Genomic DNA, 17,680 nt, shown 5'->3' with positions numbered 1-17,680 from the left:
AAAGGTAGAATAGCTCAAGAATCTCATAGTGGAGGTGACAGTAACAGTTTTCAGTATGCTAACATCTCATGCCATTTTTATTTAATTAATTATTATTAGTTTTAATGTTTATTTATTTATTTATTTATTTATTTAAAAAAAAATTTTTTTTCAACTTTTTTTTTTTTTATTTTATTTTTGGGACAGAGAGAGACAGAGCATGAACGGGGGAGGGGCAGAGAGAGAGGGAGACACAGAATCGGAAACAGGCTCCAGGCTCCGAGCCATCAGCCCAGAGCCTGACGCGGGGCTCGAACTCACAGACCGCGAGATCATGACCTGGCTGAAGTCGGACGCTTAACCGACTGCGCCACCCAGGCGCCCCATGTTTATTTATTTTGAGAGAGAGAAAGAGCACAGGCAGGGGAGGAGCAGAGCAAGAGGGAAAGAGAGAATCCCAAGCAGGCTCCATGCTGTCAGAGTAGAGCCCAATGTGGGGCTCGATCTCACGAACCATGAGACTATGACCTGAACCAAAATCAAAAGTCAGATGCTTAACCAACGGCCACCCAAGCACCCCTCATACCATTTTTAAATGTTGAAATACTAGTGTTTTTATTAGTATTATAAAGTTATTTCAGTTTTTAAAACGAATTGTTTTAATTTAAAAAATCTAAAATCTGGTTTTTTAAAATTTTTATTTATTTATTTTGAGAGAAAGAGAGGGGCAGAGAGAGTGAGAGAGAGAATCCCCATGCTGTCAGCACAGAGCCCGACACAGGGCTTGGTGTCATAAACCGTGAGATCATGACCTGAGCTGAAATCAAGAGTCGTATGCTTCACTGACTGAGCCACCCAGGTGCCCCTAAAATCTGTATTCTTATGTCAAGATATATACAGAGACCTATATGATGCATTAATTCTTTAATACTAATAGCATTAAAGGTGCACTTTTGAGCATGTGTGGAATAAATACAAAAGATGACGGCAACCTATCTTACTTTTAAATAAGATTATCAGTACCTATACCTTCAGTATTATGTGGAAAGACACCAAACTGCTAATATTATCATTTTTGCTGCAGTATTGCAATTACTATCAAAAGTAAGTGTGGCAAAGCCACTGTCCAGATTTACGGATAGGAAACTACAGAGTCCTGTGGTCTCCAAGCTAGTGGTACTCAAACTAGTTTGTCTGCAGATTGTTTTTGGTCTCTGACGAGATAAAGGCAAATGGGAGCATAGCTCCCTTCATCAAAGAAGTCTTAACATATGGGGCGCCTGGGTGGCTCCATCGGTTAAGCATCCGACTTCAGCTCAGGTCGTGATCTCACAGCTCGTGAGTTTGGGCCCACGTCAGGCTCCGTGCTGACAGCTCGGAGCCTGCTTTGAATTCTGTGTCTCCCTCTCTCTCTGCTCTTTTCTGACTCTCTCTCTCTCTCTCTCTCAAAAATAAACATTAAAAAAATTTTTTTAATAATAAATGTTATGTATTTGGAAAAAAAAAAGGCTTGACGTAAACAGCGTCAGCTGAATCCGATAGCATGCTTAGCGGTGCAGGCTAACAACGAGTCTGGGACTAGTACTGGTTCACAGACTACAGTTTTCGTAGTGCTGTAAGTTACAGTGCCTCTGTGAATACCTAGTTGAGTTTAAACAAAATATGTTTTTGCCGACAACTTACTGCCAAAATAAAGGGAACAATTAATTGTAGTTTGCAATAATTTACAAATGACCTCACTTTAACTTTTTATGTAACGTAACACGTACTTAGTGCAATGCTAAGACACATCATACATGTTTAATATGTTTGCTCAGGAGTAAATTGGAACACTGATATTTTATATTAGTATAAACTCTTAGTAAATGTTCAACATTTTTTATGCTATTCAATTATATTTGAGCTAGATGAGGAGAAGCTTTATTTCAAATAATTAAACTGATAATTATAACGTTGGTCACTGTCAGGGAAAATGGTATCTGTACTGATCATCTTAACTCCAGGATTAATTATTTAGGCTATAGCTGGTTATAAAAGAAGAGCACAGTGGACTACTTTGCAATCACATAAAAAGAACAGATCTCTGTGAGATGATCTCTAAGATAAGTGGAAAAAAAGGAAGGTGAAAATCAGTCTGTTTAGAATATATCTGAATTCATTTGCATGCATATAAATTATTTCTGAAAGAATATTTAAGAAATTGGTAATTTTGTGTCGGGAGCAGGACAGTAGATTTTGGGTCAGAGATAAGTCTTTAAATATATAGTTCAGTTTTATATTCTTTTAATTTGTATCATTTTTAAACTAAAACACGCAGTAAAAAAGCAGAGACATCAAATTTGTTCTGTTTGGCTGTCTGTATCAGGGAGTCTCATCATTCTCTGTATCTGGTGAAAATTATGATCGTGGCCCAATTGTAAAAGTAGACATGTAGTAAACAATTATGAACCTATCAAAAGTAACGAAAATCTAGGCAAATGCCTCCCTTCGCCACAGAATGAAAAGTTTAAGTTTACTTGAGGTCTGTGGGAGATTCAGCTTTTCATTTTGAAATATTCCATATGCTCACAGGTCTTACAGAAGAAGCAACAAAATAGTAAGAAATTGGCATCACTGTCAATCCAAAATGAGAAACGTGCTAATGAACTAGAGCAGAATGTAGATCACATGAAATATCAAAAGGTACAGCTGCAAAAGAGACTTCGAGAAGAAAATGAAAAAAGGAAGCAACTGGATGCAGAAATTCAGCGGGATCAACAAAAAATCAAAGTAATATTGTCATACTTTCCTGCAAGCATAAGTATGAAATGTTAAATGGCTCATGGCTGATGAAGCCACTTGGCTTCTGAGGTATCTGACCTTGCCCTTTCCTTGGCTGCTGTCCTCATTCACTCAATGCTTGGTTCATTTACATAGTAAAACCTATTTATTGAATTCTGAGTACTGTCTTGAAGGCTTTTGCTTCATAGAAGAAGGTAGGTACAGTGATAACAGTTTCTCTGACTAGGACCTTTACTTTACTTGAGGCTGTCAAAAACATAAAGCTGACTTTCCAAAAAAATACCTGACATTTGATAGGATTTCCCATTTCCAAAGTGCTTTGACCTCCATGTGACATCATGGGAAAAAGCACAAGGTAAAATAGTATCATTTCATTCATAATGAACAGACGAGTGATCAGACCTGTATGCCCAGCAGTTCTATAGAATGGATTGGGCTGTGGAGGAACTAATGGTGTCAGCCTGGGCTCTGGGGCCAGGCCAGCATGGGTTCAAATCCCAGCCTTCTCAGTTCCTGGCTGGATTGTTTATTGAGAAAATCACTTACCCTCTCTGAGTCTGTTTATTCTTATCAAAAATGGCCTCAATCATACTTACCTCACAGGACTTTTTTGAAAAAGAGGAGGAGGATCATGATCATAGCAACAGCAATAACAAATACTCATCTAGCATTAGGTACCGGGCTCTTTTCTATTGAAATGTTAAGCTGAACCCAAGACTTGGAACATAATTTAAGCCAAGTTACTGATTCTTTTTTTTTAACAGCTGTACTGAGATATACTTCACATACCATACAATTCACCCATGTAAAATAAACAATTCAGTGGGTTTGGGTATATTACATTATTAATTTTTATAAGGTTTGGCAAAATAGACATGAAATTTATTATTTTAATCAAGTTAAGTGTACAGTTAGTTCCATGACACTGATTACATTCATAATGTTGTATAACTGAGACCACTAGCTGTTTTCAAAACTTTTCTCCTCTTTCCCCCAGTGCCCTGGTAACTTCTCATCTGCTTGGGTCTCTCTAAATCTGCCTGTTCTAGCTATTTCATAAAAATGGAATCATACAAGATTTAGCCTGTGTCTAGCTTATTTCACTTTTCATAATGTTTTCAAGGTTCATCCGTGTTGTAGCATGTATCAGAACTTCATTATTTTTTGCAGCCGAGTAATATTCTGTTTTGTGGACATACCACATTTTGTCCATCCGTTCATCTGTTGGTAGACACTTGAGTTGCTTCCACCTGTTGGCTACTGTGAATCATACTGTGGTAAAAATCGACCTGTAAGTTAACTGTTTAAGTTCGAGGAGTGGAATTGCTGGGTCATATGATAATTCCATGTTTCATTTTTTCAGGAACCACCATTTTCAATAGTGATAACACCATTTTACATTTCCACCGGCAATGTGTGAGGGTTTTAATTTCTCTGTATCTTTGCCAACATGTGTTATTTTCTGTTTCTTTTTTATTATAGTTATCCAAGTGTGAGTGAAGTGGTATCTCATTGTAGTTTTGATTTGCATTTCCCTAATGACTAATGATGTTGAGCATCTTTTCATGTTCTTATTGGCCATTTGTATTACTTGTGTGGAGAAATGTCTATTCAAGTTCTTTGTCTACTTTAAAAAAAATTTTTTTTTAATGTTTACTTATTTTTTGAGAATGACAGAGTGTGAGCAGGGGAGGGGCAGAGAGAGGGGGAAACACAGAATCCGAAGCAGGCTTCAGGCTCTGAGCTGTCAGCACAGAGCCCGACGCGGGCCCGACGCAGGGCTTGAACTCACAGACCGTGAGATCATGACCTGAGCTGAAGTCGGCGCTCAGCCGACTGAGCCATTCAGACGCCCCATTCTTTGTCTACTTTTTAAATGGATTATCTTCTTATTTTTAACTTCTAGGAGTTTGTTTATGTACTCTGGACATTAAACTCTCTCACATACATGACTTTTATAAATTTTTCCCATTCTGTAGGTTGTCTTTAAACTTTTTTTTTTTTTTAAACAGCAGGTGAATTCCTGTCTGCAAGATTTTCAAGATAAAAAAAATATTTTGTTTATTTTTTTTGAGAGAGAGACAGAGCATGAGTTGGGGAGGAGCAGAGAGAGAGAGAGGGAGACACAGAATCTGAAGCAGGCTCCAGGCTCTGAGCTCTAAGCACAGAGCCCGATGTGGGGCTCAAACTCATGAACTGTGAGATCATGACCTGAGCTGAAGTCGGACTGACTGAGCCACCCAGGTTCCCTTAGACTTTCTTGAAAATAGTTTTTGAGGGGCGCCTGGGTGGCTCAGTTGGTTGAGCGTCCGACTTCGGCTCAGGTCATGACCTCGCGGTCTGTGACTTGAGGGGACGTGAGCCCTGCGTCAGGCCCTGTGCTGACAGCTCAGAGCCTGGAGCCTGCTTCGGATTCTGTGTCTCCCTCTCTCTCTGCCCCTCCCCTGCTCATGCTCTGTCTCTCTCACTCTTAAAAATGAATAAATGTTAAAAAAAAAAAGAAAATAGTTTTTGATGCAGCAGAATTTTAAATTTTTTATGAAGTCCATTTTATGTTTTCTTTTGTTGCTTGTGCTTTTGGTATCCTTTAAAGATTCTACTGCCAAATCTAAAGTCACAAAGATTTACCCCCTTTGTGTTCTTCTAAGAGTTTTACGGTTTTAGTTTTTATACTTAAGTCATTGATTGATTTTGAGTTAATTTTTGTATATAGTGCGAGGTAGAGGTCCAACTTCATTCTTTTGCATGTGGAAATTGAGTTGTGCCACCATCATCTGTTGAAGAGACTATTTTTTCCCCATTGAATGGACTTGGTACCCTTGTCAAAGATCAATCGATTGTATTATGGATATATTTCTTAGCTCAGTTCTATTCCATTTGTGTATATGTCTGTTCTTATGCTAGTACCATACTATTTTTACTACTGTAGCTTTGTAGTAAGTTTTGAAATTGGAAAGAAATCCTTCAGCTTTGTTGTCCTTTTTGAAGATTGTTTTGGTTATTTGAGGCCCCTTGCAATTCTATATTAATTTAAGGATCACCCTTTCCATTTCTGCAGAAAAGGCCATTGGAATTTTAATATGGATCAGGCTGAATCTGTAGAGTCCTTAGGGAATACTGACACCACGTGACAATATTAAGGCTTCCTATTCATGAGCATGGGGTGTCTTTTATTTAGGTCTTCTTTAATTTCTAATTTTTTTAAATGTTTTATTTACTTTTAAGACAGAGAGAGATAGAGCATTAGTGGGGATGGGGCAGAGAGAGAGGGAGACACAGAATCTGAAGCAGGCTCCAGGCTCTGAGCTGTGAGCACAGAGCCTGACACGGGGCTTGAACTCAGGAACCTGTGAGATCATGACCTGAGCTGAAGTTGGATTCTTAACCAACTGAGCCCCCCTTCTTTAATTCCTATCAGCAATCCTTTCTGATTTTCGTTATGCAAGTCTTTTACCTCCTTGCTTAAATTTATTTCCAGATATTTTATTCTTTTAGATATTATTGTAAATGGAATTACTTTCTTAATTTCTTTGAAGTACTCAGTCTTACTAATGTAATTATTATAGCATAGTTAACATTTATCTTCAGTTAATACTATTCTAAGCAGTATGTGCTTTATCTCGTTTCTTTTTTTCTTCAATCTTTTCAACTTTTTCTTTTCTCCTGGATTCTTTCTTTTTTTTTTTTTTAATTTTTTTTAACGTTTATTTATTTTTGAGACCGAGAGAGACAGAGCATTAAGGGGGGGAGGGTCAGAGAGAGAGGGAGACACAGAATCTGAAACAGGCTCCAGGCACTGAACCATCAGCACAGAGCCTGACACGGGGCTCGAACTCCCGGATGGCAAGATCATGACCTAAGCTGAAGTCAGATGCTTAACCGACTGAGCCACCCAGGCGCCCCTCCTGGATTCTTTCTTTAAACATCTTTGGGGTGCCTGGGTGGCTCAGTCGGTTAAGTGTCCGACTTCAGCTCAGGTCATGATCTCACAGTCCGTGAGTTTGAGCCCCATGTCGGGCTCTGTGCTGACAGCTCAGAGCCTGGAGCCTGCTTCAGATTCTGTGTCTCCCTCTTTCTGACCCTCCCCCATTCATGTTCTGTCTCTCTCTGTCTCAAAAATAAAAATAAACAGTTTAAAAAAATTAAACATCTTAGATTTTTCTCTTTTTTATATTTTATTATTTTAATATTATTTATTAATTTATTGTTAATTATTAATAATAATTAATAATTATTTATTGATTTAATATTTATTATATTATATTTAATATTATATTTAATAATATAATATATTATTAATATTATTTTAATGTACATCCAAATTAGTGAGCATATAGTGCAACAATGATTTCAGGAGTAGATTCCTTAATGCCCCTTACCCATTTAGCACGTTCCCCCTTCCACAACCCCTCCAGTAACCCTCTGTTTGTTCTCCATATTTGAGTCTCTTATGTTTTGTCCCCCTCCCTGTTTTTATATTATTTTTGCTTCCCTTCCCTTGTGTTCATCTGTTCTATGTCTTAAAGTCCTCATATGAGTGAAGTCATATGATATTTGTCTTTCTCTGACTGACTAATTTCGCTTAGCATAATACCCTCTAGCTCCATCCACGTAGTTGCAAATGGCAAGATTTCATTCTTTTTGATTGCAGAGTAATACTCCATTGTATATATATACCACATCTTCTTTATCCATTCATCCATCGATGGACATTTGGGCTCTTTCCATACTTTGGCTATTGTTGATAGTGCTGCTATAAACATGGGGGTGCATGTGTGCCTTTGAAACAGCATACCTGTATCCCTTGGATAAATGCCTAGTAGTGCAATTGCTGGGTCATAGGGTAGGTCTATTTTTAATTTTTTTGAGGAACCTCCATACTGTTTTCCAGAGTGGCTGCACCACTCTGCATTGCACAGCTTGCATTCCCACCAGCAATGCAAAAGAGATCCTCTTTCTCCGCATCCTTGCCAACATCTGTCTTTGCCTGAGTTGTTAATGTTAGCCATTCTGACAGGTGTGAGGTGGTATCTCATTGTAGTTTTGATTTGTATTTCCCTGATGGTGAGTGATGTGGAGCATTTTTTCATGTGTTGGTTGGCCATCTGGATGTCTTCTTTGGAGAAGTGTCTATTCATGTCTTTTGCCCATTTCTTCACTGGATTGTTTTTTTGGGTGTTGAGTTTGCTAAGTTCTTTATAGATTTTAGATACTAACCTTTTATCTGATATGTCGTTTGCAAATATCTTCTCCCATTCTGTCAGTTGCCTTTTAGTTTTGCTGATTGTTTCCTTTGCTGTGCAGAGCTTTTTATTTTGATGAGGTCCCAGTAGTTCATTTTTGCTTTTGTTTCCCTTGCCTCCAGAGATGTGTTGATTAAGAAGTTGCTGCAGCCAAGATCAAAGAGGTTTTTGCCTGCTTTCTCCTTGAGGATTTTGATGGCTTCTTGTCTTACATTTAGGTCTTTCATCCATTTGAGTTTATTTTTGTGTATGGTGTAAGAAAGTGGTCCAAGTTCATTATGTTGCATGTCCCTGTCCAGTTTTCCCAGCACCACTTGCTGAAGAGACTGTCTTTATTCCATTGGATATTCTTTCCTGCTTTGTCAAAGATTAGTTGGCCATACGTTTTTGGGTCCATTTCTGGGTTCTCTATTCTGTTCCATTGATCTGAGTCATCTGTTTTCTCTCTCTCTTTTTTTTTTTTTAGGTTTATTTATTTATTTTTGAGAGAGAGAGGGAGAGTGTGCAAGTGTGTGCACGAGTGGGGAATGAGCAAAGAGGGAGAGAGAGACAGAGAGAGAGAATCCCAAGCAAAGCTCCACAATGTCAGCATGGAGCGTGATGCAGGGCTTGAACTCATGAACCGTGATATCATGACCTGAGTAGAAATCAAGAGTAGGTCACTTAACTGACTGAGCCGTCCAGGCACCCTCAATCTTTTTTTGTTTGTTTGTTTATTTTTATGTTTATTTTTGAGAGAGGGGGAAGGGGCAGAGAGAGGGGGTCACAGAGGATCCAAAGCAGGCTCCATGCTGACAGCAAAGAGCCCAAGGCAGGGCTCGAACTCACCAACTATTGAGATCATGACCTGAGCTGAAGTTGGACACTTAACCAACTAAGCCACCAAGATGCCCCCTTTGTTTTTTGGGTTTTTTTTAATTTAGTTTTTTAGTTTTGAGAGAGCAAGCAGGGGAGGGGCAGAGAGAGAATCCCAAGCAGGCTCTGCGCTGTCAGTGCAGAGCGCAGCTTGAACTCACAAACTGTGAGATCATGACTTGAGCCGAAATCAAGAGTCAGATGTTTAACCCAGGTGCCCCTAGATTTTTCTCATCTTAAAATTATCCTTCTTTAACCTTATGCTTTTCTCTTTCTCTCTTCTCACCTTTAGAACCGAACTGGTTGGAAAAGTTTACTGCATCTGTTTCTGTTTCCTCTGCTTCCATTCATTCTCTCATCCTCTCCAGTTTGGTGTCTGGTTCCTGTCTCTACCATCTACTTCAAAGCTTTTGAGAAATTCACTAGTGCTTTCTCGGTCACTAAAGTCCTTAAAACCTCAGCTGCATCCAGCGTAGTTCACCACTCCTTCCTTCTTGAAATATTTTCCCCTTTGCCTTTGTGAAATTATATTCTTGTTTTTTTCCTCTGACTGCTTAATCTCTGTCTTTGCTAGTTCATCCTGCACGATCAGTACTTAATATATGGGAATTCCCCAAACCTCTAGGCTTATGCCTCTTCTGTCTTCTGTCTTTGATGACCTCATCTTTTTCCATGGCTACAATTTAACTCTGACAGCTTTCAAATTTAATCCTTAACCCCAGATTTGTACTTGGAGCTCTGGATTCCTATATCCAACCATTGACATCCTCATTAGGTTGTCTTATAGATTAAATTCATGATCTTCCTTACTTATCTCACCACAATTCCCCTCCCTGCTCCCTTCATAGGGGAAAATACATAGTTTTCCATGTGCTTTACCTAACATTTCAATCCATTCAAATAGGTAAGCTAGCAATCATCCTTGACTCTGTCTTCTTCCTAAGAAGGAACCACTAAGTCCTATATAGATTATATCTTCTGAATATCTTTAACCTATTCAATTCTCATTTCTACTACCGACAACCTAGTCTCTTTCTTATGGTCCTTCCTCCAATGTGAGGATTAGGTCTGCCTGTCAGTCACATGACCTTTGGGTCTCAGCTTCTCAGCTCTCTTAGATCATGGTTTAAACCAACAAGACATAGCACTGTCTAAGTCTCTATTTTGGGAAAAGAGAAAACTCTTTTGGTCAGAGTCCATACATAGTCTTCTGGAATGCAAATCTGCCTGTAACTTAAACATTTTACATTTTCATCTAGGGCAGTTTTGTTGCTTCTAGCCATATCTCTCATTCTAGGGAAACGACCCTATGTAAAGGGAGAATGACTATTCCAGAAAAAGGAAAAAGTCTATTCCAGAGATATATTAAAGTTTCCACTACTTCATGCAAAAACAGAAAAGCTGCTCACAGTCTTCTGTTTGGGGCTAACTTTCCAACATGCCTGTTTCTTCATTCTCCCTTTGACTAAACCATTTCCGGAGAATACCACGACGTCTGTGTAGGTTCTCCTTGGAGTACCAGTTCTTAACTGAAGTCCGTGCATAGGCTGTAAGAAAAAGTGTGGGAACCCTTGAAACTGTGGGTCATAGTGTGATCTTGAGCTTTTTACCTCTCTAAACACCAATTTTCTCCAGCTATCAAATGGAGTTTTTAATAGTCCCTGTCTCAGAAGATTATCGTGAGGATTAAATGGGACAATTAAATAGATATGAAAGCCTGCATCATACCTGGTGAACAGTTACTTTAATATTATAACAGGGATTATATCGTAAGAGAATGGCAATAACGTCGAGAGTAACATGTAGAGAGGATGACACCTACTATAGTACACTCACAAGAAGAGGAAGGGCAGAGTGTCTGCTCCAAGCAACTATAAGGTGCCTTTGTTTCAGCATCTTGGCGTTGCTGCGACTATGACGGGGGCTAAGTTATAACGACGGACGAGAGGCTAGGAAGCATGAAAAAATTAATGGGTAAATATAACAGGGTCGTATTCACTTGTAATACAATGCAGGTGAGCAGAGAAAATTTATTTAGTCTACAGCAGACCTGTGTTCTTTATGACACCACCACCCCTCTCACCCTGCCCAATCCACATCACGATAATTGCTGGAAGTCTAGGAACAAAGTAAATGTCCAATCTGTTCAAACCTTACTCTGGTAATTTAACCATTTCCTGTAAGTAACTCTCAGCTCTCTTGAATAAGAATATTCAGTCCAGTGTATGCGATGGTCAGGTATACAGCTTTTATTGCATCATGTGGAGTTGAAGAGAAAAGGATCACCTGAATTTCAGTTGGTCCTTGTGTGTGACTGGCTGGAATGTGCTCTCTCTCGTCTGCTTTTCTTTGTTGGGTCCCAATGATGAAGCCCTGAGTTGGCATAAACTTGTAGTCTGGTCTCGCTTCCAGTTTAGAGCATGGAGGTGCTTTGGCTTCATCTCACCTCCTCTGGCATTATGAATCCCCATTGAGGCTACTAGGTCCCCATCTATCTTGCTAGCCCAGTGGCCTGTCCTCTTCTTCACTTTTGGGGTCAGTCATCGTGGGGAAACGGTCATTGGTTCTCAGGATCCACATCACTTGACGCCAAGGAGTCTATATGATGTCTCTTTCTGTTTTTTCTTCTCTTTTTCTTTCTTCTTCTTCTTTTAAATAAATGTTTATTTATTTTTGAGAGAGAGCATGAACAGGGAAGGGGCAGAGAGAGAGGGAGACAGAGAATCCCAAGCAGGTCCCACACTGTCAGTGTAGAGCCCGACGTGGGGCTCGAACTCATGAACTGTGAAATCATAACCTGAGCCAAAATCGAGAGTCTGATGCTTAACCGCTGAGCCACCCAGACACCTCTCATCCCTCTTTCCCTGATCGAACTTTTCTGCTCTTTCAGCGAGGCTGGGCAGCCCCCTGTGGGTGGGTCCTCTGCACTACCGTCTGCGTGTTGCCCCTCTGCCCCCAGTGATATACCTTACTTATCACCCCCTTTCTGGGCCAAAATTCGGAGGGAGGAAAACTGGAACACACATCTTTCTTACCATCTCTTTCTTTCTTTCTGCCATTCCCAGGGCTAGAACATGATAGAGTTTCCTTTTACTTCCTTTATATCAGTACTTCTGAAATTACCTGTGGAGAAGGTGCAGTTTTCATTTTATTATTAGCTTGTCAAGCCCATTTTAGTATTAAAATGAAAATGAAATAAAAAATTAAAATATACAATAAGTCAATCTTTTAATTATTTATTGTAACTATTAATATTCAACAGACATAAAATTATTCTGTCCAATTTTATAAAGGTTTCTAAACGCTTTCAATTTCTGTAGTTTTATCCATCATGGACCAATAAGCAATAGTAATGCAGACCAGCCCACTTTGGTTCATGGCCTCCTTCCTTATTCCTGCTAAGGTAGTGGTGGACAGAGGCATCATCTCTAAACCCAGGAGAAATGGGTTTTAAGAAACCCATCTTAAAATGTGGATGGAAAATAAAGGACCATGATCTATCTTTTAAAAAAAAATTATTTATTTATTTATTTTGAGGGAGAGCACGAGTAGGGGAAGGGCTGAGAGAGAGTCAGAGAGAGAGTCCCAAGCAGGCTCTGTGATGTCAGCACAGCCAGATGCGGGGTTCAGTCTCACGAACCATGAGATCACGACCCAAGCCGAAATCAAGAGTTGGACACTTAACTGACTGAGTCGCCCAGGAGCCCCATATCTTTTTTTTTTTAAGTTTATTTATTTAAGCAATCTCTACACCCAGCGTGGGGCTTGAACTCATGACCCCGAGATCAAGAGCTGCATGCTATACTGACTCAGCCTGCCAAGCACACCCCATCATCTATCTTGAAAGGCTGTTCTCATGCACAAAATCCTATTTCTGAATGACAGAAACTGAATATTACTTTTCATATTTCTACTGTCATGACTTCTAGTATCCCCATGGCAGATGGGTGCCTTGGGGAGACTAACTAAAAGGTCATGAGCTCAGAAAGGCAGAAGAGAAAAGCACATTTATAATTTTCAGACTCTTAACCTGCTGTGCTGATTTATAACACTGGCAAACAATGAAAAAAAAACCAAGTGATGTTAGTAAACCTTGATTTGCTGTGAGATTTTATTGCTTCAATGAGGGGCTAACATTATTTTCCTCTCCAGTAGCCCCAACCTTCATCTACGCATTTTCTTTCTTTTTACAAGGAAGAAAGTAAATGTGAAGAAAATGATTATCTGCATAAATATTTAATGATGGCCAGGAAGTAAAAGCAATAAGGTGTTTTTAATTTCTGTTCTCTACAGGAACTAAAGTCAAAAACAGAACAGGAAGACTCTCTGACACTAGAAACCGAGGACCTTGATGCATTTAAGATGAAAAAGAGAAAAGGTTCGTTTGGAAGTATAGACCAGTTCCAGGTTTGTCGATTCTGTTTGTCCTGCTTTCTCTTTGCTTTGATGGTTGTTTAAATAGAGGTAAAAAGTGGTGTACTCTGAATAAAATCTTCAAACACTGGACTTTACCACTGGACTACAAATTTTCTAATTATTTCTCCCAAAGCTTTTCTGTTATTAAAAAATTACTCTCAGGCACTTGAGCGTCCAACTTTGGCTCAGGCCATGATCTCACAGTTTGTGATTTGAGCCCGCGTCAGACTCACTGCTGTCAGCACAGCTTGGGATTCTCTCTCTCCCTCTCTCTCTGCCCCTCTGCCACTTGTATCTCTCTCTCAAAAACAAAATGAACATTAAAAAAAATTACTCTCTCATCCAGAAATGTGCTTGTATTCTTTTTTCAGTAGAATGCATTTATTTGGGGGCATCTGGGTGGCTCAGTTAGTTGGTTGGGCATCAGGCTTTGGCTCAGGTCATGATCTCGTGGTCAGTGAGTTCGAGCCCCACATCAGGCTCCATGTTGACAGCTCAGAGCCTGGAGCCTGCTTTGGATTCTGTGGTCCCCCTCTCTCTGCCCCTCCCCCCCTCAAAAATAAACATAAAAAAATGCATTTATTTGAATGTTGTAGAATGTAAACATGAAATCCATGTTCACTGGATTGTATTTATTCCCATGGAAACAATACATTTCTAAAAATCAGAGCCCTCCATTCAAACATAACCAAATTATATATGCACCATATATGATGTATTAAAAGTTATTGTTTTAGTGCCACATTTATTTTTTTAAATGTTTATATATTTTTGAGAAAGAGTGAGTGGGGAAGGGGGAGAGAGAGAGGGAGATAGGGAATCACAAGCATACTCCACACTATCAGCACAGAGTTCCATGAACTGTGAGATCACAACCTGAGCCAAAACCGCAGGGTCGGATGCTTAACCAACTAAGCCACCCAAGTACCCTGTTTTAGTGCCACATTTAAAAAGTGATATCTATAAACTAACTCAAAGTTCTAGGAAACAAAATTTTATTTTTATGTCAGTTCAAAATGGCAATTCTAAAAATCTTAAAAACACTGCAGTTAAACCTAATTACACTCAAATGCTAAATACATCACCTTCTGAAAAATTTATTTGCTCTTTCTTAAATTTTATGTATTTTAATAGTAAAATTGAGGACATGAATGTATTCCGAGTTATTTATTTTACCTAGTATGTTTTAGACATTGGTTAAGCGCTATCACTCTGACATTCTGTGCTGCTTGGTAATAACATTTCTGGGCAGAAAGGGTATGTGGGAGAGTAGGAGAGGTAGGAACGCACAGAGCAGTGAGACCTGTTTTTCAAAACACTAAGGATCTAAATTTTAAATGAATACAACAATAAAAAGATTTCCACAGCTTGCACTATATTGGGTTAAAAATATTAATAAAACAAAAACAAAACTTCATGTTTTTAAACACTGCAAAAGAAAAACCCACTTTCCAGAATTTGACCCTAAATAAGAACAAGATTATAAAGTAATCAATATGGGTATCCAAAGAGCTTAGAATAGGATATTGATTTGTTATGAAGCTCCTTTATAAGGAAGTATTTTTTGAATTGTGTGATAGGAACTGTGTGATAGGAACCTTTGCTATTAAAGGAGAAAACACAAATCAAGAAATTTTCAGAAAACTTACTAAGGTACAGTGAATTGTATAAATCGTAACCTTTATTATATCAAATGCAGAAAAATCCACTCATTTATTATTTCCCTAAAAAACCTGTATTATGTGCACTCCTACCCATTCTTCAAAGCACTGCCAAAATATTTCTTACTCTGTGAGGCCAGCACTGACATTTCTTAGAGCCATTCCAGTCCCTCACTCCCTTTTTGCTGACATGGTACCTGGGAGTTAGCTGTATACAGCATTTATTAGCAACAATCATAATTTTTCAGGTTTCCCTCCTATTGGAATGGACCTTACAAAAGATGTTATTAATTTTTCAAACCCCACTCCAAGTCAAGGAATGTTCATAGAATATGTTTTAGCTAATTGCTAGACTTCATAGGTTCTCCTGTATGGAGTTGCTAAGGTAGAGCTGGATATAACGAAACAAAAGTGTCTCTATAGTTGTTCTGGGATATCCTTCCTGTTTCTTATAAACTGTAGAGCTACTATTATAGGCTTCAATATTACTTCAATATTATTTGGATGTGATAGTGCTTATAGGGCCATGCTATCTAGGTCTGGATGGAGGACTGCATAGCACTGGATCTACTTTGCTTTGGCCACTTCACTCTCTTTTCCTCATGCATATTCACTATCTCATTGTTTTGTTGTTTTTTTAATGTTTATTTATTTTGAGAGAGAGCACAAGCGGGAGAGGGGCAGAGAGGGAGAGAGAGAACCCCAAGCAGGGTCTGTGTTGTCAGCACACAGCCCGACAGGGCTCAGTCTCACAAACCGTGAGATCATGACCTGGGTCAAAGATCAAGAGTTAGACGCTTAACTGACTGAGCCACCCAGACACCCCATCTAATTTTTTAAATATAGATTTCTAAGTACCATTTTCATCAATCGGAGAAGAACTGGAAAATAGTACTGAATGATTTGTTTCCCTATTATCTGTTGTTTATCTGGCATTGCTTCATTACCATGTCCGCAGTGCGGATGGGCGCTTGGTAGAGCTGATCTTGGACAGTCCTATTCCATTCATATTTTTTTCTTTCTGGGTATCCTCGATTTGAGAGAATACTAAGATACTTGTTTTGGAACTCCTTCCAGCTCATTTTATCTTACAATTGATGTTGACAGGCTACAGTGCAGAGTGGATTTCCATGCTCTATTATATGTGTCTTCCACCGTGTATTCGTTTACTTACTTCGTTGATTAGTTAGTTGGATCAGGCATTCATTCAGTCATTCATATAACATTTTATTGAAGGCCGGTCATGGGCCAGGAAGTATAGCAGGCATTGGGGATAGAGAGTTAGAAAAGACAGTCTGTCCAGTCAGTCAAGGAACTCAGTCAGTCGGGGAGACAGACTGTAGAGCAACACACAGTGTAAGTGCTGTGATGGAGGTATGTTCCTCTACGACAGAGAAAAAGATCCCCCAGCCTGTTCTCAGAATTACCTCTTAATATATGTATGGAAAAATTGTCAGTCCTTTTGTCAACTTAGAAAATCCCAGACTCAAACATGTTCGGAGAATACATCTTAATTCCCTATAAAACACAGCAAGATGTTAACTGGAACCACTTCCTAACGATTTTAGACAGGAACACTGTTTTATTATTCTCACCAATAGTTTTTAAATGTTCATTTAAGGTATTTTAGCCAATCTGAAATGACATTATTACAATATACATCCTATGGCAGAAGAAAAACAAATGATGTAATAACATTTCTTTGAAATTTTAATGTAGAATTTGGATGAGCAAAAGAAATGGTTAGATGAAGAAGTAGAAAAAGTCCTGAACCAACGCCAAGAATTGGAGGAGCTGGAAGAAGATTTAAAAAAACGAGAGGCCATAGTTTGTAAGAAGGAGGCCCTGTTACAGGAGAAGAGCCACCTGGAAAATAAGAAGTTGAGATCTAGCCAGGTATGCTATTTGTTATGCTCTTGGATTCTGGGTGTAAGCCATATAAACTAGGATTACCTTTCTCTCTAAGAAGTAAAGCATACTACTATGAAATTAGAAACCAAAAGAAAACTCTTCTGGTTTTCAATGTATTTTTGCATATTAGTGCTTATTTAATGACCACCACTAAAATCTATTGCAATTTTGAAGTTGAATGTTCAATGTCCATTGGTTCAATGTTCTGCCAAGTATATTATTATTAACATTTTTGGGTATTTGAAAAATTATGGTAAAATAGACATAACATAAAATTGGCCATTCTGACCATTTTTAAGTGTGTGATTCAGTGGCATTAATTACATTCACAATGTTATACAACCATCACCCTATTTCCAAAATGTTTTATTACCCCAAACAGAAAGTCTATAACCATTAAGCAGTAACTCTCCTTTTCTCCCTGCAACCTCTATTATTAAGTTTAGTGGATATTTAAGGAATAAATTGTACCATTTGATGCTGTATAGAGAACACTGGTAATTTGGGAAAATAGACTTAAAAATGATCTAGCTATTGGGGTGCCTGGGTGGCTCAGTTGGTTGAGCGTCCTACTTCAGGAGGTCATGATCTCACCATTTGTGAGTTTAAGCTCCACATCAGGCTCTGTGCTGACAGCTCAGAACCTGGAGCCTGCTTCAGATTCTGTGTCTCCCTCTGTCTCTGTCCCTCCCCTCCTCGCACTCTGTCTCTCCCTTTCTCTCAAAAATAAATAAACATTAAAAAAAAAATGATCTAGCTATCACTACTACCCAAAGTTAGGGGTTTGCAGGGTTGCTGTAAAAGAGAGATTTTATGTGATGAAGATTTGTTCAG

General features: G+C 38.8%; 1 protein-coding gene and 1 long non-coding RNA gene across 17 annotated transcripts in view; one reads left to right on the top strand and one right to left on the bottom strand.

Annotated features, from left to right (window-relative positions):
* The window catches only part of KIF27 (kinesin family member 27), a 98,499-nt gene that overhangs the window by 51,879 nt on the left and 28,940 nt on the right, over positions 1-17,680 (top strand). For all 9 annotated transcript variants that reach the window (XR_006195943.1, XR_006195944.1, XM_042913361.1 and 6 more), the window contains exons 11-13: positions 2,551-2,748; positions 13,152-13,265; positions 16,655-16,831. Coding sequence is in view for 7 of the 9 variants with exons in the window: in XM_042913361.1 (XP_042769295.1) it covers positions 2,551-2,748; positions 13,152-13,265; positions 16,655-16,831 (489 nt within the window). In the remaining 2 variants the exon portion in view is untranslated. The remainder of the gene's footprint in view (positions 1-2,550; positions 2,749-13,151; positions 13,266-16,654; positions 16,832-17,680) is intronic.
* The window catches only part of LOC122205207, a 49,131-nt gene continuing 42,303 nt past the window's right edge, over positions 10,853-17,680 (bottom strand). For 6 of the 8 annotated variants that reach the window (XR_006195947.1, XR_006195950.1, XR_006195949.1 and 3 more), the window contains 2 exons: positions 11,894-11,981; positions 10,853-11,503 (listed from right to left, as the gene is read on the bottom strand). This is a non-coding gene — a long non-coding RNA (uncharacterized LOC122205207). Of the gene's footprint in view, positions 11,507-11,893; positions 11,982-17,680 lie in introns of all 8 variants that reach the window. The other 2 variants (XR_006195952.1, XR_006195953.1) reach the window with 2 other exon arrangements.

Source organism: Panthera leo, chromosome D4, assembly GCF_018350215.1.
Source record: "Panthera leo isolate Ple1 chromosome D4, P.leo_Ple1_pat1.1, whole genome shotgun sequence".
In the NCBI taxonomy this organism is placed as follows: domain Eukaryota; kingdom Metazoa; phylum Chordata; class Mammalia; order Carnivora; family Felidae; genus Panthera; species Panthera leo.
Note: the sequence above shows the minus strand (reverse complement) of the source record. Positions and strands in the feature narration are given on the sequence as shown.